Raw genomic sequence first — 24,803 nt, 5'->3', positions numbered from 1 at the left:
TTAGCATCTGACTGGAAAATTGATTCTTGTTCCAGCCCGGGCATAATAAAACCCCTTTAATGTTTAAGCATGTTTTAAAACAGGGAATGGATCCTCTTAAAGGGAGTTCTAAAGCTCTATTAACAAGGCTGAGGGGAACACTATCTCGAGATATGAGGGAAGAGTTTGAATACTTCCAAGAGCAAACAGAGATGCTATTAAATCTTTATACTTTCACAGGGCACAATGATTACACTAGCGATTAGCCTAATGACTGCTTTACTCTTGGCAGAAGGAGACCACCCTTAAATAGCCACCAAAGGATTCCCTTTTCCAAAGTAATGTCTTACAAACGGCAGAATCACATTGCTGTTGTGTTCTGCTACACACTGCAGTGTTCGCCTGTGTTAAGGACTCTCTTTATAGCACCTATACAGTTATAAGGCGGTATGACCCTGGCTCCCATTTGCTCCAAAATGGGACCAGTAGCGCAGCCTCTTACCTATGAGTCCCGGCAGCATCATTATAACAAGGTATCCTGCGTGTGTGTGTGTGTGTGTGTGTGTGTGTACATGGATACGTTCTTCCATCTGGGTACTGAAGGAATATGTGTAAAAAAAAATAAAAAATAGTGCTTTTAGTGTGATGTGATGGAGCACAGGCAATCTCCTTCAGGGCCATGTACAGTAATCCAGTGGGAATCTGCACCATTTCATTCCAGACGTTATACCAGGTACTTCACCAGAGGGCAGGAGCTGTTTGTCGTTGACAGGAAGGCCTGCCCAACTGATGGCAGAAAGGCCTAGGATTTGAAACCAGATCCCAACCCGCTCTTTAAGAGCGAGACACATCGGCTTTGTTCTTCTACTTCTTAACATCCCTTAAGGGTTTATCACTGTCCAGTTGAAAAGTTGTCTGGGGGGGTGTTGGCAGGTTTACCGTGTCTAAAGGCTTATCCCATCAGCCAGTTGCACACTTAATAGGTCTTTTTCAGTGGCTGCCATAAGGCAATGCTTCTTTGGCTGGTACTGAGAGCACTGGATGGCTTCCAGGAGAGCGAGGGTTGACTATTGTGAGGAGGTTACCACACATCTGCTCTGTGGGACAACTGTTGTTGGCAAGCAGCTGCCTCCTCAAACTTTGAGAGAGGGGAGGAGAGGGAGGGTGTCTTAATGGTCCTGTGTGAGGTCCGGTGGTGGAGTGTGCAGTCTGGGACACCAGGCCTTGATTCACAGTCAGTGCTGCTGCTGATCTGTTTCTTGTCTTGATGTCAGATGTTTCTCCTCTATAAATCTTACCCAGGCAAACCCCTTTTCATTCCAAAGTGCCCTCCTCTCGGTCTGTGCTTGGAACTACCAGCTTCCAAACAGCAAGCTGTAATTCCAATTCCTGGATTTATTTTCCTCTTGCTGTTTCTGGTTTTTTTTTTTTTTATATTTATTTATACCTTACCACAATCCCATTCTTTTCCTGGTAGAAATCTACTGCACGTGCTGAGTGCCTTCCACCGCTATCACTGCAAACTGTGTAGTGATATCATTCTCGGGCTATCTGTTTCAACTCTGTACTTTCAGCCTAAAGCGTATCTCCGATAAAACCTGCTTTCACGTGCAGTATTGTGACACTGCTTTAAACATTACATTTCTGATCCAGTTTTATTGATCTTTAAAATGCCTTTTGAATGTGATAAGGTTCTTGTGAAAAGTTTAAGAATGTATCAGCAAGTGCCTTAATATGTGTGTTTAGGTGCACCGCAGGCCAAAACTGACATGGAATGAAGTCAAACAAAAACAATGTTTCCAGTCGTCCTTCATGAAAGTTATCTGCGTTTATCAAAAACAGTGTTTCCAGTCGTTCTTCGTGAAAGTGATCTGCGTTTATCAAAAACAGTGTTTCCAGTCGTTCTTCATGAAAGTGATCTGCGTTTATCAAAAACAGTGTTTCCAGTCGTCCTTCATGAAAGTGATCTGCGTTTATCAAAAACAGTGTTTCCAGTCGTCCTTCATGAAAGTGATCTGCGTTTATCAAAAACAGTGTTTCCAGTCATCCTTCATGAAAGTGATCTGCGTTTATCAAAAACAGTGTTTCCAGTCATCCTTCATGAAAGTGATCTGCGTTTATCAAAAACAGTGTTCAGGGGAAAAAAAGAAATAGACTGAGACCATCTAAAATTAGTTTTGAACATCACGTTGCCGGCTTGATGGAACGCACACTGGAGCAGTCTTGTGAGGCCCTGAGATGAATGACTCCTGCCCTTCTTTGGAAGTATTTGCTGGACCACCTCGTCTCTGCTGACCATCCATGGGAACAGATGCTCCGCAGCAGCGGGAGATGGATTTGTCTGCATGCCCAGTTCGCCTGCAACATGCGCACATTCCAACCACTGTCATTCGCTGTGATGTTGTTTTTTTCTTTCCTCCCACACCTCCACCGTGGGTTGGAGTGGTCTGACACATGATGCGTCATTGGCAGAGAGAGAGAGAGAGAGAGAGAGAGAGAGAGAGAGAGAGAGAGAGAGAGAGAGAGAGAGAGAGAGAGGAGAGAGAGAGAGAGAGAGAGAGAGAGAGAGAGAGAGAGAGAGAGAGAGAGAGAGAGAGAGAGAGAGAGAGAGAGAGAGAGATCTGGACAAGCACTCTGACTGTCCATAGTGGGCATTTAACCTCAGTAACGTCCATCTGGCTCCAGTGCTAACCTCTGCTCCAGACAGAGTCTGGATTACCACGTGTAGTACTGTAGCTCTCTTTAGGGGATGATCTCTTAGAGCAGACTTGGTGAGCACAGCCACTCTTTCTGCTACACATTGGAATGAAAGCCAATAAATGAAAGAAAGAAAAACAGTTGTCACCAGTGAATAGACTGTGTAAAACCACAGCATGAGCGCACAGCAATCTTTCAGCTTACGTCCTTTGCTTAGCAACTGTGATCGAAAGCCTTTGTTAGCAGAAGGTCTGTTTTTTGTCTCTTTATTCAATCCAGACACTCCACAGCCTTGGGTCTCCAGCAGGTGGCTTAAAAATGTCTGTCTCAATGCCTGCGTTCGCTGTCCAATTAATACTGGCTGCTCTGAGCACAAAGGAGCTCTATTGCTGCAGCAGGCTGAAGAGTCCATTCAACACAATTATCTTGCCGTTCTAGCCTGCAAGCAGGAGCGCTTGAAACGGAACGGGTGAGAGTCTTGCTGGGAGTCCCATGCTTCTCCGTCTAGTTTTTTGTAGTGGGATATTTGCAGCACGTGTGATTGCAGTCTGTGACGGGCACAGGGTGTTGACAGCTGTCTAAGGGTGCTTGGGATACTGGCTGTTGAGTAGCTTCTGTGTTTCTTTACAAGTGTCGACCTCGCGTTATCTACTTTTTCTCTCCTTACAGAATAATAGTTTTTCCCTGTTAGAACTGTGATCTTACAGTAATTACTCGGATTCAGGGAATGTGACCTACAGAACCAGAGTGAAAAAACAACCAGCTTGGATTTGATTGGAGGAAGCTGTATTTCTAGCTTCAGATTGTAATGTTATAGTTTTATAATGGTGACAATCCATCTTTTTACTGAGCCCTCTTGCTGTACAACAAAATGAGTTATTTACACCTGGTTCAGTGTTTACAAATCATGCTAAAAAGCACCTTCTATGGCTGCAACATCGCATTTCATTTTGAATTTACAGACTTTTCTTGATGGAAACTAATCTGGAAGGTTACTAGACGTCCTCTTCTTTTGAACAACGCTGATTTTTAGTCCTGTGCGAATCCTGCTTATCACTGCTATTGCTTATTGTAAATTCTAGCCTGTCTGCTCCTTCTGATTCTGTGAGAGCATGTTGCTCTCATCTCATTAACTGTGCCATGATACGATTGGGAGCTGTAACCTACATCTCTAATCCTTTCACTCTTAGAACCCACTGCAGCAAAAACAGAAAAATGTACCAGAAGTAACGGCTTTTTGCATTTGCAATAAAGCAAGAAATAGACAGCAGTGCCAGACTTTGCAATCAGCTCTCTTGTATTTACTGCTTTCTTCTTTATTTAGTACTTAATGAGAATCCTTTTGTTAAGGACTTTCCTGTTTTTTCTTTTAAACAAATAATATGTTTTTTGCCTGCCAGACCAATGCAGCAAGCGGATTCTCAACAGCAGATCATATTGACCCGCTGCAATTTCAAACAAATTTGAATTGATGAGAATTTTATTTCTCTTTGCATAGATTTTCCTCTTTTATAATTCTTTTGGATAACTCTTCTCCTTGGGACCTGCACTCTCAAGCTAATGGAAGTAACCCAATGCCTGCGTGCAGATCATCCTGCTCAAGTTCTTTCACTATGCACCTCGAACATGCCTGCCTCCCACGCTGCTCGTTACATTTCCGATTGCTGGTGCTAGATCATGGATGAGAGTAACCGCATGTCTGGCAGGTCCAGGAACCGTTTGGATGACATTGGAATTTGACAGCCTGTCTTGATTCATACATGGAGATGCTGCCTGTGTTGTATTTCCATCTTTTGACTTGACTCTTTCGTCCACATTAGAAGCAATGGGGAGTCAAATGGACCTTAAACATAACAGGAGTTACTGTCTCCTGGTGAGGCATTCCGTATGGGTGCATGGCAGCCAAATGTCCTAGAACCAAAAGATTGGAAGTCTTCAGCAAACCAGGCTGAGGGAACATTCTTAAAATCCATATCCAGCAGCAATTCCAAGGAAAAGGTTTCCCGACTTCCCGCTGCCTGGGAGTTTGTCAGAAAGTCATGGGTGTTGGAATGCATTTCCAGGCACCCCGCAATCATTAAGCTGAGATTTTGGCCTCATTTTTCCTTTCTTTTTGTTCTGAAAATGAATACCGTATGATTTTTTGTTTTATAATTGTTATGTGTTAAGAGACTTGACTGGATATTTTTGAAATTGTGTATCTATTGCGTGTGATGTGGTTACTGTGTTACAGTACACTTTGTAGCACATTATCACGATTCTGATAGAACAGGGGGCTTGCTTTGTTACTTACTTGATAATGGCTTAATGATGTCATCCTTTGCTTAAGTTGATATAACTGCACTGTTATTACACAAGTTATTCAGTGTAATCTATTACAGAGCAATTACAAAATGCTTCTCCATTTGAACACAAGCCGTGTAAATAATCAGCTTTTCCCATTCTCTTTATCTGTTAAGCTTCATGCTGTTTGGCTTCCTGTGAAAAATCTACATTAAATGGCTAATGTGCATCTTGGGAGTAATAAAATCCTGCAATTCTATTCTAACATTATATTTGGTTTTGGAGGAGTTACAGAGTGTGCTCTTGGTTTTATGAATATGAAGGGACTCTGCCTTGCTAATTGATATTTACAAGTGCAAGTAAAGACAGTGCTGTAATGCCAGAAGGCTGTATTATCATGTGACATCCCCCTGAGACTGTGTGCTTGTTTATATCATCCTGATGTGCTGTTCCGATATATTCACTTCCTCTGGGTGAAGCAGGCTGCTGCATGAATGCTGAGTTTTCAACAGCGCTGTTCTTGGGAGTGGGACTCGCTCCTGATGATTACTGAGTGTCTTCTGACCTTCCTGAGTGACCTTGCCCCGAGCACAGTGCCACTGCATGACCCACCAGGGGAGGTTTGGTGTTTCGTGTAGCAAAGTTGCCTCAATCTATGTGGCCCAGTTTCCTGGAACCAGGTTGCAAGCCACTGCTCCTGAAAACATGTCTTTGTGTTCCATCAGCTTTAGGCTCCCCATACAGAGATGTTTCAGCTGGGAAGTTCTACACACGGGTCATGGTGGCACTACACTGTTTTTTTTTATTTTATTTTTTTTATTGACCAATTTGGTGGTGATCTTGGAAGTGAAAGGAAATCCATTTGTTTTTGTTCTTTATACATGGTGGAGATAATGTGTGCATTACTAAAAATCAATAAAGTAACATATTGGACTGGCAGGGTTTCCATCGAGGGTAGAGGAAAGTGAGTGTTGAATCAAGGATCTATGATTAAAAAGCCTTCCTGAATCTCTTATACTCTGAACCAAAAAAGTCTAAAACAGAGTTTTATCAGTAGTTTTCTGATCTTAACCTTTATCTAAGAGGTTAGGCTTATTCTTGAAAGGTGTAATTATCGATCGGCGGTGACATTTGTAGCATCATTCCTCCTGGGTTTCTGAGCCTGACACGAAGATAACGGACTCTCTGCAGAAGCAGCAGAGCCTTTGATGTGAATGAGTGCAGGTCGGCAGACCTGAAGTATTAGTTCAGAGAGCCAATTAAATTCTGTGTTTCTTAGGGTTGGAAAATAGGACCTCTGAATGATGAAGTGGCCAAATGCCAAAGCCTTCGTAGGATGTAATGGGTAGTGCCTCTTTTAAGTGACGTGCTGGGCCTGTTTAAGAGCAGATTAATCAGCGCTCAGCTGCACACAGTTATATGTAAGATACCAGTGAGGGCTTCCAAGCTCCAGATAAAACAAACTGTATGTCTAACACACTGGCCCTAGGGTAAGACATTTACTATGAGGTTAGTTAATATGCTCATTTTAATCATTTGTAAGATTAGTTCCAGGGTCATGCATGCATGCATACATATCTTTAATATGATGTTAATGGGGCTACAAATCCATTTAAAAATGCCTTCCACAAAATTGGCTTCACCAAGACTGAACTGTACTACAGTTCAGAATGAGGGAGCAATGGGGCTCCTGAAAATTAAAAGAGAACATCAGCTGTCTGTCTTGAAGGCAATAACTAAGATATTAAAAATAGAATTCCTCAAGGCAGCTCCACGCAGTCTGACACAAACAGCGTAGACTATAACGTCGTTTTCCAACTGCGGTGTGTATGAGGGAAAGGGGAAGAGCGAGAGAATGAGAGAGAGAGAGAAAGGGGAGAAAAGCTAGAGAGAGGGAGAGAATACTGTGACAGACACTGACATCCAGATCTGCTGAACGACAGGCTGAACCTGATTACAGCTTCAACAGGCACAGGGTGTATTTACAGACAGGGTTGCTTTAACTGCAGACGCACAGTTCCGGGATTGATTGTGGAATTCCGTTTCAGGCAGACACTGCAGAGCACTGCTATTCATTTCCACTGGCTTGGCAAAACTTAGTGTTTGATTACAGGAGATACAGGGCTATAAAACACATTTAGACGCTATCTGGAGTTGTACCGCAACAGTGAATAAAATATCTTGGAGAGAACAGTTCAGTCTTTCATAGAGGAGTCGATCTCGCTGTAGTTTGATGCACAGCCCCCGACTGTTGGATGGGGGCCAGATATTGTAAAGTACTTCTGAATGTCTGAATGCTGAACACCATGGTGGAGAACAATGAAGCTCTGTGCTTCCTGGATAGAGTCTGTATACCACTGAAAATACTATACAACATGTACATTATTATAACTGACAACAACTGGTGTGTGCTGGTAGACAAAGCAACACTCTCCAAACCACTTGGCTAACTTGCTGAGCAAAGATGCCTGTTGTTATTGCCGTTGTTTTAGCATGTGTTTGAACAATGTACAGTAGCTCTCGACAGACTCGAAGGCTCATCAGACGAGGGATTCAGTGCTCTGTGTGCGTGTTGTGTCAGGACACAGGGGGGCGGGGGGGGGACTGCAGTGGCTATTAAGTGGAAAAGCAAGCAGCCAGAAACGGCTGACAGAGGCTCTGTAAAGCGTCAAGCTTGCACTTTCCCAGGAGAGGGTGAGCGAGGGAGCGAGGTGCAACAGCAAGTTTAGATCAGGTTTCAGATACAGGTTTCTCCGTTTCCTTTTGTGCGAGAGTTACATTCTGAAGCTTGACGGTGACTGAACGGAAACATTTTGTGTTTCACGGCCTGCTTTGTTTCATTCTGCTTCACCTGGAGAACCCAGAAACACAAAGCTAACTTGGCATCATGAAAGGGGAAGCCTGACTGCGCTGTGGTCCTCGTGATTTGGCTGATGTACATCGAAGAGGCCTGTACGCCTGTTGGTGACTGAGTCCCTCAGGGTTGCACTATCTGTGCTGTGTGGGGGGACTCCATTCATTTGAAAAGATATCAGAGTGCGTGTGGCTGTGAACCTGGGACAGAAGTCTGTTAGTCCCCCTTGTTTCTGTGTGAATTCTGTCTGATTAAACCTGATCTCTAGAGCTGAAACCACAGATCCACACAGTTCCTGTGTGTTTTTGTAATGCAAATGTGTGACGTGTTACATTTGACCGCACTAACCATGCAGTTTCTTCTGTTTCCTCTTAATACAAGCGCAATTGTATTTGTTCATTCCATTGTCTCCCTTTAGAAAATGTGACCTGAAGTGTGCTACCAGTGTGGTCTTTGTTTTTAGAATCTGTTTTTGACTTGAGTCTGTAAAACAGCATTATTACTTCAAGCTTCTGAAGAGCTGTCAGTGTCATTTGCAGAAACCAAAGTGGCAATAATATAACACACTCTAGTGGAAAAGATTTTACAGTGTTGTTGGGTAGCCTTGTGATTCCAACATCCAGCAGACTGGTTCTGTCTTGCACTCGAAGCTTGCTTTTTGGGTGGCCCTTGTATGTGTTTTGCAATGCAATAAAAAAAAGAAATGCATTAAAGATTCTGGAATGAATTTGCATTACAATTTCACAAAATGCTGGTCCCTGAATCACAACCTAATAGCCGAATGCAAAGAGCAGTGTGACATTTGCGTAGCAGATGCTCAGTGTTGTAGAGAGACCTCCCAGCCATAGTACAGAAACCTTGATTTGGAAACTCCACCAGGATAACAGAATGCCATGTTCACTGTAGAATCTGCAGGAGTTCTTCACAATTCCAGTGGCCAGGGTTACTGTAGAATCTCCAGGAGTTCTTTACAATTCCAGTTGTCCAGGGTTTGCAACTGAACTGAACATCATTAAAAGTGAATGGAAGCTTTGGCATGAGCTTGTGATCCCCCCCCTCCTGTTTGACAGCCAATCTTTAAAACCTCTCAAACTGCCTGCTGCTGTTTGTCTTCTTTCATGGTCCCTTTCATCTTTTGTTTATGAAGCCAAGTCTCTCTTTTTAGATCCAGATCGGTTGGACCAGGGGGCTGTGGGCACATGGCTTGCCGTTTCAGATTTCCTGGGTACTTGTCACAGCCATTAAAGAGATGGAGAGTGTGCTTTGTTGTTGTGCTGTGCTGCTTCATTGTCACTGTGCTCCTTTAGTGTTTCCCCAGAGTCTCGACTGCCCAGATGGTGTCGAGCTGGGATCTCTTCCAAACCTCACACGCTCGATAACAAATCAAGAAGTAACCGTTAACTTAGATTAGCTAGCAAGCCCCTGAGCGGGGGTGAAAATCCTGCCTTGGAAACATCACTATAGTTTAGCTAACTACAGTAGTCATTTTGTTGTTTTGTTTGTTGTTTTGTTTTGTTTTTAGAAGATATATTCTTAGAAACCTTCAAAAGCATCTGGAGACTCAGGTTTTAATGAGGGCGCAGCAGCACATTTTAAAACTTGATTGTGAAAAAAAGTGAAAACCAGGTGGTCTGCTGAAGAGACGCCTGTTAGACATTTAGAACAGCAAGGAGGGTGTCAGTGTGAGGAATACAGTGACAGTGAGTGAGGAACCTTCCTTGAAATATGACACAATCAAACTTGGATGTAGAAAGGTAGTCTGGGTGTGATTTAAGAGATCATTTAAGAAACACAGAGGGTGTGTACTTACAAAGCATTTTCAAAACTGATTGGCTAGTAGTCAGTATGGAACCAGCAAATCAGATGCTAGTTAAGACTTAAGCAGAAGAAGAAGAACAAGCCCACTGAGTCTTTGGCAGAAATACTGTAACTAGCAAGGCAGGGTTTACGGTGCAGTTCCCTTGATAAACTTAAATAATATTAACTATGCATGTTACAAAAATGTAATAATGTAATCTATTGTTCGGTATTTATCTTGATGTATATAATGAGGAGTGGAATCGATTGAACAATCGATTTACTGTTTAATCGTAGCAACACTAAATGGTTAATGCAAGGTTAATGCAAGGGCCAGTATTAACAAAACCATGCGCAAGCTGCAGATTTGGGCGAATATTACTCATGATAATTTACATACAAATAAGGCTACTTGACATCTGCCGGTCAAGGGAGCAGAGCTTTTATGAAATATTAATACCGTGGTATTACACGCCGCTCCAAGCAGCTCTTTTGAGCATCTCGCAAACTTTGACAGATCTGAAGAAAGATGAAATGCAAGCTGTAGACATGGAGAGAACGCGTTTCAGCTTTCACAGAGATTCTGTGACAGAGCCCTCACCACGGAGAGATGAATTTGAGGTGCATTCAAACTGAGGGAAATGAGTGGCTGTTTCATTCAGGCTGCTGTAAACCGCTGTCACTGCAAGGATGGGTTGAAAGCAGGATTTATAAAGATTTAGAGCAACATGATAATAAAAAAGACAATAAAGACAACTTAAGAAACAGTTTAAGACTACTTAGAAGCCCCTAAAACAAGAGGATGAGTCATGCAAGAGGAAAGCCCGCTGGGTTGGTTCCCTTCCCAGCACTTCAACAACCCCTAATAATAAAGTCTATTCAGAGACTCCCGCAAGTACTGTAAATGAAAACAAATCACAGACAAACAGGGCGCCTGAAATCTCTTAAATAATTACTGCAGACAGAAAGAAAGATGAGACTGCCTGCAAATGGGCTACACTGTCTTACTGTCTTGCAATTCAGAGCCTGGGTGCAGTGCAAATGCAATTGAGGATCAGTTGGGAGCTTGCTAAAAAACTGGCCATCTTTAGTCCATAAATCTTTGTCCTGGTACTGTTTTTAGAATGGCTCCTTTTTTAGCCTACAGCAGTGCGATTGTCCCTTTAGTGACAGGCTGTTTCAGTTTGAGAGACGGTGCTTGTTATCTGTTGCGAGGAATGTGTGCTTTATGTGCCATATGCATGGGGTAGTGTTTTTTTTCCCACCTCCCTTCAGAATAGCAAATGTATTTTACAGTGTAGTCTGGAATGGTAACAAAGTGCTCCCTGCTGTTACCATGGCAATGAACATAAGTTAGACCAGATGAAACATTTCAGCTGCTATAGCCTGTACCTGCAGACTCAAAATTCTCTTTCTTGAATGGGCTAAATATAACTATTGAAATATCTTACTGTACAGCCATTGAATTTGTGTAGACAAAATGAGGTTGAGATTACAGTCTGGGAACGCTAGCTGGAAGGTACGCTCCTAATGTGCCTGCTGGGGCCTGTGGCCCTTGTATGATTTGTGAAGATAATGCCATGTGTTGATAAGGCATGGTTGCTAACAAGCAGAGGGAGGAGGGTGTGTAACTGACACTCCTGCCTGTTCGTCAGGGTTATGCATATTAACATTGTCATGGTAACGTGACCTACGAACCCTCCCAGGGAGCCGGCACCCTTGTTGGTAGTTTTCTTGTCGTTGGAGGTTCATTTATCTTCTATTGGTCTCATTCAGTTTTGTGAAGAAGTGCTTAAAAGGGTTTGCAGAGAGGGATTAAATTGAGTAACAAAACAGGTCATGGTGGAGGTTTTCCTTCTCCAGGGAGAAATGCTACAATTTCTTGTTCTCTACTGCATGCTTGTCTTTTGAAGAGTTAGACAATTCTTACAGTATTGGCCTTTAATGAAATGTGTTTAAAACCATATGATGAAACAGGTGCTTGAACTAGAGTATTTGTTACAAGCATTAAACATCAACCAGATGGGTAAAATCACTGTCCAGCATTTACAGCAGCCGAACAAAGCTGAACACGATCATAGATTCGAAAGTGATCATTAAGTTAACTATGATATAAAACCACCAGCTTTCAAGATCTCAGAAAGCATGTAAAATTGAACGTGTGATGCGAGTAAACGAAGTTCTGCTCGGTGGTTAATTCCTTTGTGTGTTTTGTTTTTCATTAATAAAAGAAGGACCTCGCTCTCAAGGCCCAGGAGCGGCTGGCTGGGAAGAAGCGGAGGGGGCTGGAGAACGGGGTGACTGCGGAGCCAGCGCAGAACGGACACCTCGACGGATACAGGAGCTCGGAGAGAGAGCAGGACCGGGGCAAGAAGAAAGTGCCGCTGAAGAAATCCAAGCAGGTAGGTCACCCCTCTGTTTATCTGTGTATGCAAGTGAGTGAGATACGGTTTGATATTCATCTTTATACCAGTCTGGATATTGGAACTCCCAATGGCTTTCTCTAGTGTGAGGGGTGTGTCATGACACATTGCTGCGGTGGATACCGTAGGCCCCCCCCCCCCATGGACGAGACAGGCTCATGGAAAATTAACTGTAAACGAAACCTGTCAGATGGTTTTCTACAGCAGTTAAAACTCTTACTTGGGAACTCTTACATGTCTCTTGTTTTATCATCTTCCTACAGCACTGCATGTGTACAGAGAATAGAGGAAGACAAGGAATAAACCATCGTCGCTACCACAGTGCATGTGTACAGAGAACAGAGGAGGACAGTTAAAAAACAAATGTTTATCTTTTGCATTTTTTTTATTCAGTAGAAACGTTTTACGTTTTTTGATGAGATGAGACGACGCATTGCTGTTTTTTGTAAATAGGAACAGTTTATATGTCCCCAGAACTTTGTTGAAGTGATGTAGTGTGTTCCAACACTTATTTGTTTGGGACTCGAGCACTGCTCAGGACCCTGATGCATCTCAATTCAGATGATTCGGGGCTTGTGTCTGCTGTAGCACATCTCTGTGCAGCAGACTGTGTGTGGAAACCACACAGGAAGTGAGCGACAAACAAGAAAAGATAAGCCGCTTTTATTTTTGTTGGCCTATCAGTGTGGGAATTTTTATGTTCCACTTTCACGTTGTCCATTAAAGCAGTTTAAGGAAGTCTTTAAACGTAATGATTCTAGCAAGAGCACCCTTTTCACTGATTTCCTATTTTCTTCGCAATGGAATTCTGTTGGTTCTTTGCTTGCTTTATTTCTAATGTCGAGATTTACAGATTTTGACATCAATTACTGTCCAGTGTTGCTTCCTTCTATTTATTCGCTTTGTGTGCTGTAGGTCCCATCTTTTATATAAAAAAAACAAACAAGCAAAAGTATTCAATATAAATGTTCCAGTGAATGGGGATCTCAAGTATCTGGCAGCTGCAATTGGATTTCTTGTTTAGTTCTCTCGCGGTAGCTGATGAAATGGAGATGGTTTAATTCAGTTGATGTAAGCATTAACTTACAGGCTGGGCTTCCCTATGCCAGGTTCTCTTCCCCCTGCAATGCTTTTACGGGAAAGATGAGACCATGAGAAGGAACACCAGTGCCTCTGCAGCAGCGTGAGAGAGAGAGGTTGCAGGATAACTGTGTCATTGTTAGAGCTCCAGCTGCACTGTGCCTCCAATCAGAGCTCTACAGCACTGTCAACCTGAACCCTAATGAGCTGCAATGCACAGCTATCTTTTCCTTTTGTTCTCCCCCCCCCCCCTTTAAAACAAGACCCGTCCAGCTTCATTATTCTGGGTCTTACTGACATGACAGGGGCCCTGTCTGAATCAGATGCCAGCAGAGGTGATGACAGTTGAAAAGGGCCATTCTTCACCATTCCTCATTGCACAGCTCAAGCTGCAAGGATCTGTGGCTGTTGATGTGTAGCAGCCCTAGTGTGGACTCATTGACTGTAGCCAATTACAGCTCTAGAGAAGGAGACACTTCTGCAGGCTTGCTGTAGTCAGGCTATTTTTGGAAGTATCCTGGGTGCAGCGTTCAGTCACTAAACTCAGATCTTTTTGTCACAACAATGGCTAGTGTAGATTTGTGATAACCTGTATGATGTATGAGTCCCGTGATGTGTACTGGAAGGTGGAGGAGCGGGACAGCTATCCCTGTGCTAAGATTCATTCCTGCTTGCTGAAGTGTGCTACCAAAGCCATTCCGGAATGCTTCATTCAAACACATTCTCCTGGTCTCAGCTGAGCCCCTCATAGCAACAGGAGGAATGTGTTTTTCAAATGTGGAAACTCCAGGAATTCCTGGAATGTATAATTATACAGCGTTAGCAAGAGACATCCCTTGTGTGTGTCCATTAGCATCGTTGCACGGACGTGAATAAAATGTAGTTTTTTCCACTCACCCTGCAAAACCAAGGTCTCCTGGGACCCCCTGTTTATACAGCAGCGTCGTGTAGAACATTGCAGGGATTGATGCTGCATGGCTGGAAATGTTTTAAGGGGCTGAGCGGGGAGGGAAATCAGATTAGATCATGCTAGCTGTGTTGGTGGACCTGAGTTCTGTCATGGAGCTGTTATAAAATACAAAGGTACTGATAAACCCAAGCTTAGGTTTATACTGTATCAGCAGGGAAAACATTTGCACCTGACAGAAGGGCCACCCTGACTCGGATGAGATCTACCAGTTACTGTGCAGCATCCATAAGTGTTTCATTTACAGGGTCTGCTTTCATGATCTTGTCAGCCGGGATCTCCAGTAAATACTGCGGCTCTTTAACTGTATTCATCCTGCTGGTGTATCTCCCTAGAGGCGCTTTATTGCTCTCCTGTATTCGCGTGACTAAATGTAATAATAATACAGTGGGAATAGATGCAGTGTAAAGCAGGGTTGTGAGATTTATGCTGCTTGTTAAGCTCCCAGGTGTTTTCTGATGTTTCATTGCTGACGGTCACTTCTGAGAGCTAATAAAAAGTGCTGGTTAATTGTGGACAGCTGAACAGTGCTCTCCACGGACACATCTATCTGCCTCCTGCATTCACCCTGGCTGGCTTAATACGCTTGCCCCTCCTTCAATTGCACAAGCCCCTCGAGATGAACTGTGTTGCATTGACTTGCAGTGTGTTGTATTGCATGCAAACCTCAGCGCACAGACACGAGAGATGTAATGCTTCCATTCATCCGAGTCCCCGAGCCTTGTCCTCAGGGGCCTCTCTGGGCACATTAAGGCAATGCTTATTTCACCATTACTGTGCCGCAGAAGGCAGCTCTCTTGGGCTCTACAGCAATATTCGCAGAACGGTTTCCTTCTCTTTTCAGCACAGTGTAAGCCCTGAGGGTGTGGGTAACCCAGGCTGGTCTTCACATATTATGAGAAAGTACCAATGAATAATTACAGTGCGTGTCAGGAGCAGTTCAGAGACAAGGCACTTAACATCTATCCACATGCACGCATTATAGAGATAGCTTTTTCATTTTCTAACCTTGTCATAGGGAACGCTTCATGAAAATGAACATTGAGTTCGAGAGGTGATGGGTTTTGTTTAATTCACTAAGCAGGTCATTCGGGGCTTCAGTCAGAGCAGCGGGACTGTGTCTGGAGACAGAGCGACTAATTGAGATTTCAATAACTGATTCAGTATTGACCTAGACACACACAACTGGATTAAAGTGACATTATGACAGAGGAAAGTCGCACAGCACATACTGGGACAATTAGCTGAACTGCCACGGATGTTCTCTGTTTCAGGTAAAAGTTCCAGCTGACAGAGGTAATTCACTTACTGTGGATAAAAGATGCTTCTGATACGATTACGAAGCAAAGATTGTAGAACCAAATCCAATCGCGCCTTTAAAAAGCTGCCTGTTTTCAGCTTTGAGGGAGATTCAGGGTTTTATTGTCTGCTTGATGTCTTCTCTACAGAACTACAACTACCACCATTCCCTTCAGGCTTAAGATTATCTGCTAATCACCTTTTATATGAATCTAAAAGCAGGTATCAAAGGTAAAGCAGGGAAGTGTTTGAGGTTGCATAACTAATCCACAAATAGCAATTCAACAGAAACATGATGCAGTACAAGCCGGTGATCTTTGGCTTGTGTGTAATGCCTGGTGACAGAGTGGATTGCAGATTGAACTGGCTCCAGTCCCAGTTTGATATCTCAACAAAGACGAGACTGAGTTTCACTGACTGGTTTTATGGTTCTGATAGAAACATGGCTGTAAGCGCGTAGTCTGGCCCAAGCTTCACTTTCTGGAGGTGGCTTTCAAAGACCTGACATAAACACTTTGGCCAGGGCCTGTTTCTGTTTCCATAGCTGGAAGGGATGGGCAAACATTGCTGACACCTTAAGCTTTGAAGTGGCAGGAAGAGTAGCAGAGGCTGGGGTGTCTGTTAAAACAGTAGTGTGGCTTGGACTCATTTCAAACCTTCCTGTTTTATCTCTGTGTCTCTGTCAGGTTCTGCTTGTATAAGTAAACGGCACACAAACACAATGCTCTACAGGCTAAATAGGCGGCCAATTCCATGAAATATTTTGGCTGCCTGCAGTCTAGGGCTAGATGTCTATGTTGTGTGTTGCAAATGGCAAACAATAAAACATAGCTAACCTCACAGGCTTCTGTTGTAGTCCAGGCTGGTAAAGTAGTTTGCATAAATTGAGTTTTGACTTGATGAAATGATTGAAAGCTGGAGTCCTTTCATTTACTCAACTCTTTTGATCCTCTCTTGTTGTCCTTGTGTGGGGTGAATGTAGCGGACACCCCTGTATATATTTATGTCTCCAGGTCAAAATTTTCTATTAATCAAATGTAAGTGAAACTCCTATGTTGTGGGTCTGTATCTAAGGGCAGGGATTTATCTTGGGAACTGTCTGCACTGCTTTTTTTCCCCAATACTGTCACTAGTCTAGCTGCTTTATTGAGAGATATTCCTAGGCATATGAAAAAAAGCTTGGATAGCGGGAGTCCCAGTGAGGCGGTGGAGGTACTGAAGCAGACATGAGTGGAACAGGAGCCTGGAATGACTACCTGAGCTCTTTTGTGCTTGGCCTGTCTATTTTGACAGCCCCCCAACAATGAGTAAACAGTTAGGCATTCTTTCACACCCCAGATGAAAGGCCCATACACACACACACACACACACACACACACACACACACACACACACACACACACACACGCACATGCACACACACACACACACACACACACACACACACACACACACTTACATAAACAGACAGACAGGCACACACGCTGTGTAATCTTTGAAAATCAGAATCCAAGGATTGCTGCTACTTGCTGCTCTGCTAAGTTTGCAGCAATATTGATAACATGAATGAACCCTGGTGATGCAGTGTATCGGAATACTCCAAACCTTCAAGTCTATTCGAAGTCAGTCAAAAGCACGCTAAAATTCAAATCCAGCACTTTGTTGTATTTCTCGGGCGGACAGCTTTAGCAGAGCCACATTTGACACTACCTAGGTAATTGTTTAAAATATGACATTAAAAAAATAACAAGGTCTGATCTTATCAGACTACCTCACTGCTGCTTCTGCTGTTCAGAAATTCTGTGGTATGAGAGTGCCCCCTGCTGCATGAATGTGTCAGTGCACTGGAAAGGGGGGGGGGGGGGGGGGTCATGCAGGCCCTGCAGGCCCTGCAATGGTGTGAATGCATCACAAATTAACTCTTTGTTTCTGCTCACTGTCCACAGGGTGTCACTGTTTCATTGAACAGAGGAAGCACAGGTTGCAAGATTCAGAAATAGATGCTACAAAACAGTGATTTTCTTTTCCTTAATGACAACAGATGCGTAGAAGACATGCTCTGATTTCCTGATTTATGGATTGTGTAACACACAGATAGTGCATTGAGGATTGTGTAACACACAGATAGTGCATTGAGGATTGTGTAACACACAGAGCATTGAGGTGACAGGATTTCAGAAAAGGAACTGGTCAGGGAAGTGCAGAGATTTGGTTTGAAGGTGCGCCCCGCCTTTTTGTTATAACAGTCTTGAGGAAACTCTAGCAAGGTCAATGCAGAGCAACAGGAATTTTTTTAATTAATTTTTTACTACATAATCAAAGTCCAGTGTAAACTTATGTATAGAACTTTGTTTCTTCTCAGATTTGTATGTGATGAAGAGACATATGCAGGTACGAAGCAAGCAGTAAAAAGTGGACAGACAATGTGATGTTCTGTATATTGGCTTATGTATATTCAGTGTCAATGAAATGTTTAGCTGACCAAATGCTTGACTAATATAATGCAATGTGTTTGTTTGTTTGTTTTTTGCATATATGACAGTAAGTAAATAAACATCCCAAGAAACTTTTTTGCTTCTATAGGCTTTTCGCAATGGATTTACAAGTCACTCATCAAGTTGAAAAACTACTGTGGGCCTTTTTTTTTAATTAATACCTCTTTTGTACAGAAGTGTAAGGATGGAAGACATACCCGGCAGAACATTGCATTTCTTACATCCTAGGAGAAGTGTGTCCACTTTCCTAGCACATGCATTAGTCTGACAGACTTCCCTGTCTGTATAAAATACCAGCCTTATGGCTCTGTATCAGTGTGAGCCCTGCAGGGCTGTGTGCTGATGATAATTATTCATGAAGGGTTTGGAGTGTGGGGAGCGGAGGGAAGGAGCGCTGCTTAACTGACAAGTGCCAGATTGAATGAGTGTAACTCCAGCCCCATCGCTGTGACTCCTGTCCAGTCAAACAACTCTCCCAAGCCGCTAGGCCCTGGGTAAGAGTGCTGTGGTCTGGGGAGCAGGTTTGAGATACATGTGTGCATGTGTGTCTGTAAAGAGAACACAGTGGCTTTGGAGAGCGCAAAGGTTTTGGACAAACAGTAGATTCTGCCAGCGCTCTGCCTGTCTGGATCCTGCAGTGAGCGCGATAAGGCCGAGCTGTTTTTCTGTTCATATCCAGGTGGTGGAAGAGGTAGGGATGTGTAGGGTTCTGTATCTGCTCAGTTCAGAGCTTGGTAGTAATTTGTAGTTCACTGAGGTTATAAGTTCTTATTGGTGATTTTCATTTTCAAAAAAATCCCTGGCCTGGTGTGGCCTGGTCGTAATCAAGGGAAGGTGTGTTGGAATTGAAAGGTTTGACTGGCTGGGAAGTGACTCAGAGAGAATACCCAGCTATTGTGTTTCTGCTGTGCTTTGCTGAGCAGAATATAATTCATAAGGCTTTTTCATTTATTTAAATGGATTAATTGACGTCAGCCGCTGACTAACCAGTGTTTTATTATGCGCTTGCAGGCAGTACCTAAAAATATGTCTAAATACAAAGACAGCAAATCCATTATTGTGCTTAATTGTTATTGTGCTACGCTGGGCCTTTGGAATAATTTATGACCTAGCCAGTGGCTGGAAAAGAGGGACCTTGGAATGGAATTTACTGAGGGAGCCCTTTCATTGCCACCACTAGTTTAGCTTTCAGGGTTGTATTGTTATTAACCCTTTAACATCCAACTGTTCAACACTAACTGGTCTGAATAACTGATGATATTTAATATTTTGGGGAGGGGGAGCCAACAGATTGGTCTGGTCATACAGGGATGGAAATAAGACTCCCAGTGCATAGCAGTTTGATTCATTCCTGGAGTTCAATAAGACACACCTGAGCTTATTGATCATGGTGTGGTTTGTTTCCCCTTGTGTCTCATGCTAAAGCTGGTGCTCGAATCACATACAGTCACCACACCGTTTCCTTACCTACAAAATCAAAAGAACCGCTTTTCCCCTTCCTTTAAATAATATCTTTAAAATGCGAATGCTTTGGTTCTTTTCTCAGCTTGATTTAATGAATTGCATTCCTTGCTGATGGCGTTTTGCTCAATGTCAGCTCAAGCTGTACCATTTAAAGGCTGCTGCTGCTGCTGAAGTGAAAGCAATTGAGTCGAATGCTTTGTACTGAAAGATGACTTTCCCGGCAGCTACAGTCACCTGGAGACCTGCATAAAACAGGCTGAGAAGTGCGTCTGCATTTCATTGCTGGAGATTTTGAAATGCAGCCCCATGAGGTCCTATGTTTCCACCGGCGTTTATTTCAAGAAGTGCCAATAACACATAAAACCCATTGAGAGCCAACTCAATTTTGAATGCCCATCAACTCTCGCAGTCCTTTCCAGACTGAAATGGGTTCAACTTCTAGAAAAAGATTTAATGCGTTCCCCCAGTATAAAATACCCATTCGCAAGTTCCAGACGGCAGACCCCTCTGTGCTAGCTGGATTTAATAAAGCTCATGCACCACTGGGCTCGGGTGGATAAGGAGCTTTAAGAGTGGCCGAGCAGATCTCTCAGGATGCAGATTCGTTTTGTTACGGGTCAGCTGGGTCTACTCCACAGACGCCACAGCAGGGCTTTCCTCCTCCTCGAAGCTGTTGGTGAGGCTTGAAATATCCGTGGTGTTTACACTGCGCTGTAATGCTGTTATTCCGGTCAGCGGCTGGCCTCTTGTTCACACACAAGACAAGTTTCTGGAGAAGCCTTAAATACCCGACTATCAGAGACATGGGAGGTGAAGAGAGCCAAGAGGAGAAAAGGCCGAATGTAGCGTGACCTGCTCATAGCCAATCACAAGTGGAATACACACCCAGTCTCACAGATGAAAAAGCAGGCCTTATTCACAAATGTGTTGCGTGTGTCGTATGTATGATTAGCGGTGAGAGATCTCAGTGGAAGCTCACCACATCGTAGTCATTTCGCTTGCCCGATTCAGCCCCCAGAGTGTAAGCTGCTTGGATCTGATATCAGCTGCAACTGTTAACACAAGGTTTTCTCCTTATCTTTATGCTTATCTTTATGGCTGTATCTGTAAACTGAACCTATGTACGGTAGTTAGTGGTCATAAAGTCTGTTTAATTGTCCTTTTGCTGTCAATCTATCAGTTTTGCATCAAAACCTTCCAAAGACGCCATTTGCAAAAAAAAAAAAAAAAAAATGAAAATTACATTTCCGTGCCTGGTGTACAGACGGAAGGCAGCTAAAAACAAAGAAATCCAGCTTCTCCCATGTGCTAGTTCTAGCTCTAACAAGGAGATTGTATCTGCTGCTTCCAGTAGAGAGAATTGGGTAGGAAATAGTGTCAAATGAAACGCTGGCTTTTCTGAGACACAGGGGGATGACTCCACTCCCTGTACAAATTACAACGACCTGACTTCCCTGGCAGACTCTCGCAGTGACTGATTAATGATAATTGGAGCACAGTCAAAAGCAGAGAAGTGTCACTAAATAGATTTAGTTCAGTTAATTGTAGAGTTCTCGGGGCGCCAGAGAAACACTTAGTTGCTGTCTGACAATGCAGCTTTAATTGGGCTCCTTGAATGAACAGAATTAGCCTGATTGCTAGGAGATGAGACAAAGGTTAGCTGTCAGAGCTAAGAGCAACTGTTAGGTCAACCCTCCTTTTAATTTGCTTACATGCAAGAAGAACTAGCGCTTGCTAGAGTTTTCATTCCATTCTTTCATTCTAAAGGGATTTTCAGGGGAGCGTTGGTGGGCTGGAACAGTCCTAATGAAGTGTGAACTGTAGTGGCAGCTGTCTCTTCTTACTGTGTGTATACACTTTTTAAAGCATGGCAAAATCACGCTGTAAAGCACTTACTGTACGTTAGCATACACATGAGAAAAGCATGGCAAACTACATTCAAACTACAGCACAGCTCTCTTTCTTACATCGAATACAGGACAGGGTTACACTGCTGAACTTAGAAAGAAGACATGTTTCAGAGCTCTTTTTGAGATCACAGGGGTTGCATTTAACTTGAAACAAAAGATATGTCATTCGGATGAACACCATGTCTCTGGTTTAATATTGATTTTAACAGCAGAGTTGGGTTCACAGCATGAACTCTGCCCCCGTTCCATACAGTGTGCATCAGACACTTATTAAAGAGCTCTCTCCAGACAGCTGGAAATGATTTAAAGTGACGAGAGACTGTTCCGCGCGCTTGGCTGGGGCAGCAGGCCCGTCGAGTGAGCGGTCCTACATGTTTCATGCTTTTTAAACCCATGTTGTTTTGTGTGTTTGGTTGCCTGGATCCTGCATGGCTGCGCTCCAGGTCAGCAAAGGGCTGGAATCAAGGAAGGGACTCTTCGAGTTTTATCAGTATAGGAGATCATTGTTCACAGCTGCTAGCAGATTCTTTTTAAAGACAAAAAAACTGCTAAACTATTGCTTATGCAAAGAGGAGTTGTTTTATTATTATTATTATTATTATTATTATTATTATGCATACGAGCATGATGGGATTCCTAACTCTTAAAGCACGGCACCCAGGAATTGAACTTTCCAATTGTGTTTGGCAGGGCTCGTTTAAAAGAAGTGTGCTTTCAGACAGAGGCACGCAGCCCCTCTTGAGTGGTGAAGTGAAACCACATTCCAGTGGCTTAGTACAACAATAGCCTTTCTCAGCCAGAAGGATAAGCCACCGTGGAGCCAATCCATCAATGCTCCTTCTGTTTCAGGCGGCTGTTTTAAAATGACAATATGATGCATTGAAGACACACTTCTGATCAATTAGATGAATTGATTGCTGTGTGATTATGCTTACGTTAATTGTACGTGCAAATAGAATGAGAGCGTTTGCTGTTTGTTTAATTTCACCCCTCCATCACTGAGCCGTGCCGCTTGCCGTCTCTGCGATTCCTCGCACTGCCCCAGGCACACTGAGAGAGGGGTGAGGGATGGATATCCTGTCTGGAGAACATGCACAGGTTGTGCCAGGGCATTCTTGCTCCCGGTATAGTTTGATTTGTACCTGGCTGTGATTTGTGAAAACACCTTTTCATTTCTATTACAGTGCTCCACCTGCATCACCCGTTTCTAACGTTGTCCCTTTAAAAGCACTCTAGCTATTGAACATCAGCAAGTTATTGCCGTATTCTGTACATTCTGTATTCAAACATGATAAAAGCAGTCACGTTGTTGTTGAAGTCTGGTAATTGTGACTTCATCTCCCGTGTGTTTAATTTAAAGGAGAGCCTATGCTCTGTGCCTAGACTGCGTGCTTATGTTCTGTAAACCCCAGAGGAAAGTACAAAGAAAGGTTGCCTTATTGTTTGTTCCTGTTGCTGAACAAACTTCAGGGCAGTCCCCTTCCTTTAATCAGCTGTGTGTAAAATGACAGGCTGGAGTCAGTGGTAACGCTTTAATGTAGGTTAATATTACACTGCTGATAAGAGGCAGGCCCCTTGTTTGTCTGTGGTTTGGGAGGTGCTTTTGGCTGTCAATTAAAAACTAGTCTAGTCTATATATTATATACTGGTTAATCGTCAAATGCTTTTTTTTATATAAAAAAAAAAAAAAAACACTAAGAATGTATAAACTCCAAGTATTTAAGGGATTAGGTGCCAAACACAATAAGCACAATGAGAGAAACAAAAAAAACCAAACATTTCTGTGAAATCTGACTTCCTCTGAAACAAGACTGCTCTGGGCTTTTTAAATAGGCCCCCTAGGGAGCGTACAGATGTTGAAAACAGCTGTGCAGAGCTGGACAGTGGATTTCTGTTTCTGCTGCATGCTTCAAGATTGCTTAATAAACACAGACCCTCAGGGTTTGAAATTGGTCATCAGGAAAGTGGCAAAGACCTGAAAATGCAACAGCAGATACATGGCATTAGTGATCTATCAGACCCTCACAACGCCTCACTTAGCTCATTGAAGAATACCCCTGAATGAAAAGCCAAGTGTTTCAGCTGTATTTAAAAGCAGCTCTGAAGTGTGGTGTTTTCTGGGAGATATAAGAATGTGTCGCTTGACTACTTCTGAAGGATTGGAGAGATGTTTAAGAAGCAGCCTTCACATGGCTGGGGGGGGGGGGGTTTCACAACATTATCAAGAGACCAATTTGATGTACAACAACCAAAAAAGCAAACCTCAAACTGCAGACAGAAATTCACCAGCTCTCCGCAGTATGCTGACAAAGATGTAAAGATGGCAATCCCTGAGGGTTTCAAATCAATGCCTCGTCCCCTGATTAGCGTCACTGCATTCTTCAGTTTGAGTGTTCAGTTTGAATCTGTTTAAAATTAAAACCTATCCAGAGGCTGGTTTGACAGGGTAAGAGGAGAAGTGGTCTCCTGTAATGCAGTGTGATGTAGAAGGGGTTCAGGCCTGTTCCATTGAGAGCATACCAGCCTCAGACCAGTTTAACTTTTGTTCTGCTGGGCTTTTCCATTGACGATGTTTAACAGTGCCAAAGCCTTGCTTTTTAAATGTTCATATATATTTTACAAAAATAGTTACACTTGACAAGTTCTTGCTGGTTTTGTATTTACTTCAGATGCCAGCCTGTTCCAGATACTGGCGAGATGAGACCTCTGCTGGTGAGATGAGATCTTAAGATACATTGTATATAACTACGTGTTCAAAATGAATCTGATCCCAATGCAAAGTGGTCAAGACTAGCTGGTTCACATCCTGGCTGTGCTGCCAGCTTACAGAAGTGATGACACAATTGTATATGAAGAAACTGTAAATATGAATGCAAAGAAAATGTTTGTGTATTAGGATGTACTGTACTGTGGAATTAAACAGGGACTTTGTATAAGCAGTCAGCTGTCCATAGCAGCCACAACTGTCCAATCACTCTGCTGACTCAGGTTTTAATGCTGTTATCCTCGCAGGGTAAACATACTGCGTGTCGATAGCAGTCTAAAGGTCAAGAACCGGACCTTGTCGCTCTGCTACTGTAGTTGTGTGGCCCCCTTCTAAATTAGTTTAACCAATAGTAGAGCACAGGGCAGGTGGTGAACTCTGATTAATTGCAGTTGCCCTTTTACTTGAGACTGAGCTGCTGTGTTGTCGTGAACTCATGGACGCCTTCCAAACCTCCCGGAGAGATGAACTTGTTTATTTATGTGACTGGCCATCTAATTGCCGATGCAGTGATAGGAAATATTGCTCACTTAGCAGGATTACCGGGCGCCGCAATGCTCTGGAGTCTCCTCGACGACTGCTCAGAAATGTTTCGTGCTGGGCCGCACGTCTCGGGGTGACCAGCACTCCTCCCCAGTCTATTCGTTACTTGTGTTTGAGGCACTTTTAAAAATGCTGCTTTCTTTCATCCCGACAGCAGAGAGGAGAAGCCGTTTCATTTCATTAAAACATGCCCCCCGCTCACCTCCATGTGCTTGACAGTAACACGGGACGTCCCAAGGACCTTATCC

At 43.2% G+C, this 24,803-nt stretch overlaps 1 protein-coding gene across 1 annotated transcript in view; it reads left to right on the top strand.

Annotated features, from left to right (window-relative positions):
• The window catches only part of LOC121297016 (autism susceptibility gene 2 protein-like), a 218,274-nt gene that overhangs the window by 37,897 nt on the left and 155,574 nt on the right, over positions 1 to 24,803 (top strand). The window contains 1 exon segment of the mRNA XM_041223027.1: positions 11,842 to 12,012. Within this exon segment, the coding sequence (XP_041078961.1) occupies positions 11,842 to 12,012 (171 nt within the window).

Source organism: Polyodon spathula, chromosome 22, assembly GCF_017654505.1.
Source record: "Polyodon spathula isolate WHYD16114869_AA chromosome 22, ASM1765450v1, whole genome shotgun sequence".
Lineage (NCBI taxonomy): Eukaryota > Metazoa > Chordata > Actinopteri > Acipenseriformes > Polyodontidae > Polyodon > Polyodon spathula.
Note: the sequence above shows the minus strand (reverse complement) of the source record. Positions and strands in the feature narration are given on the sequence as shown.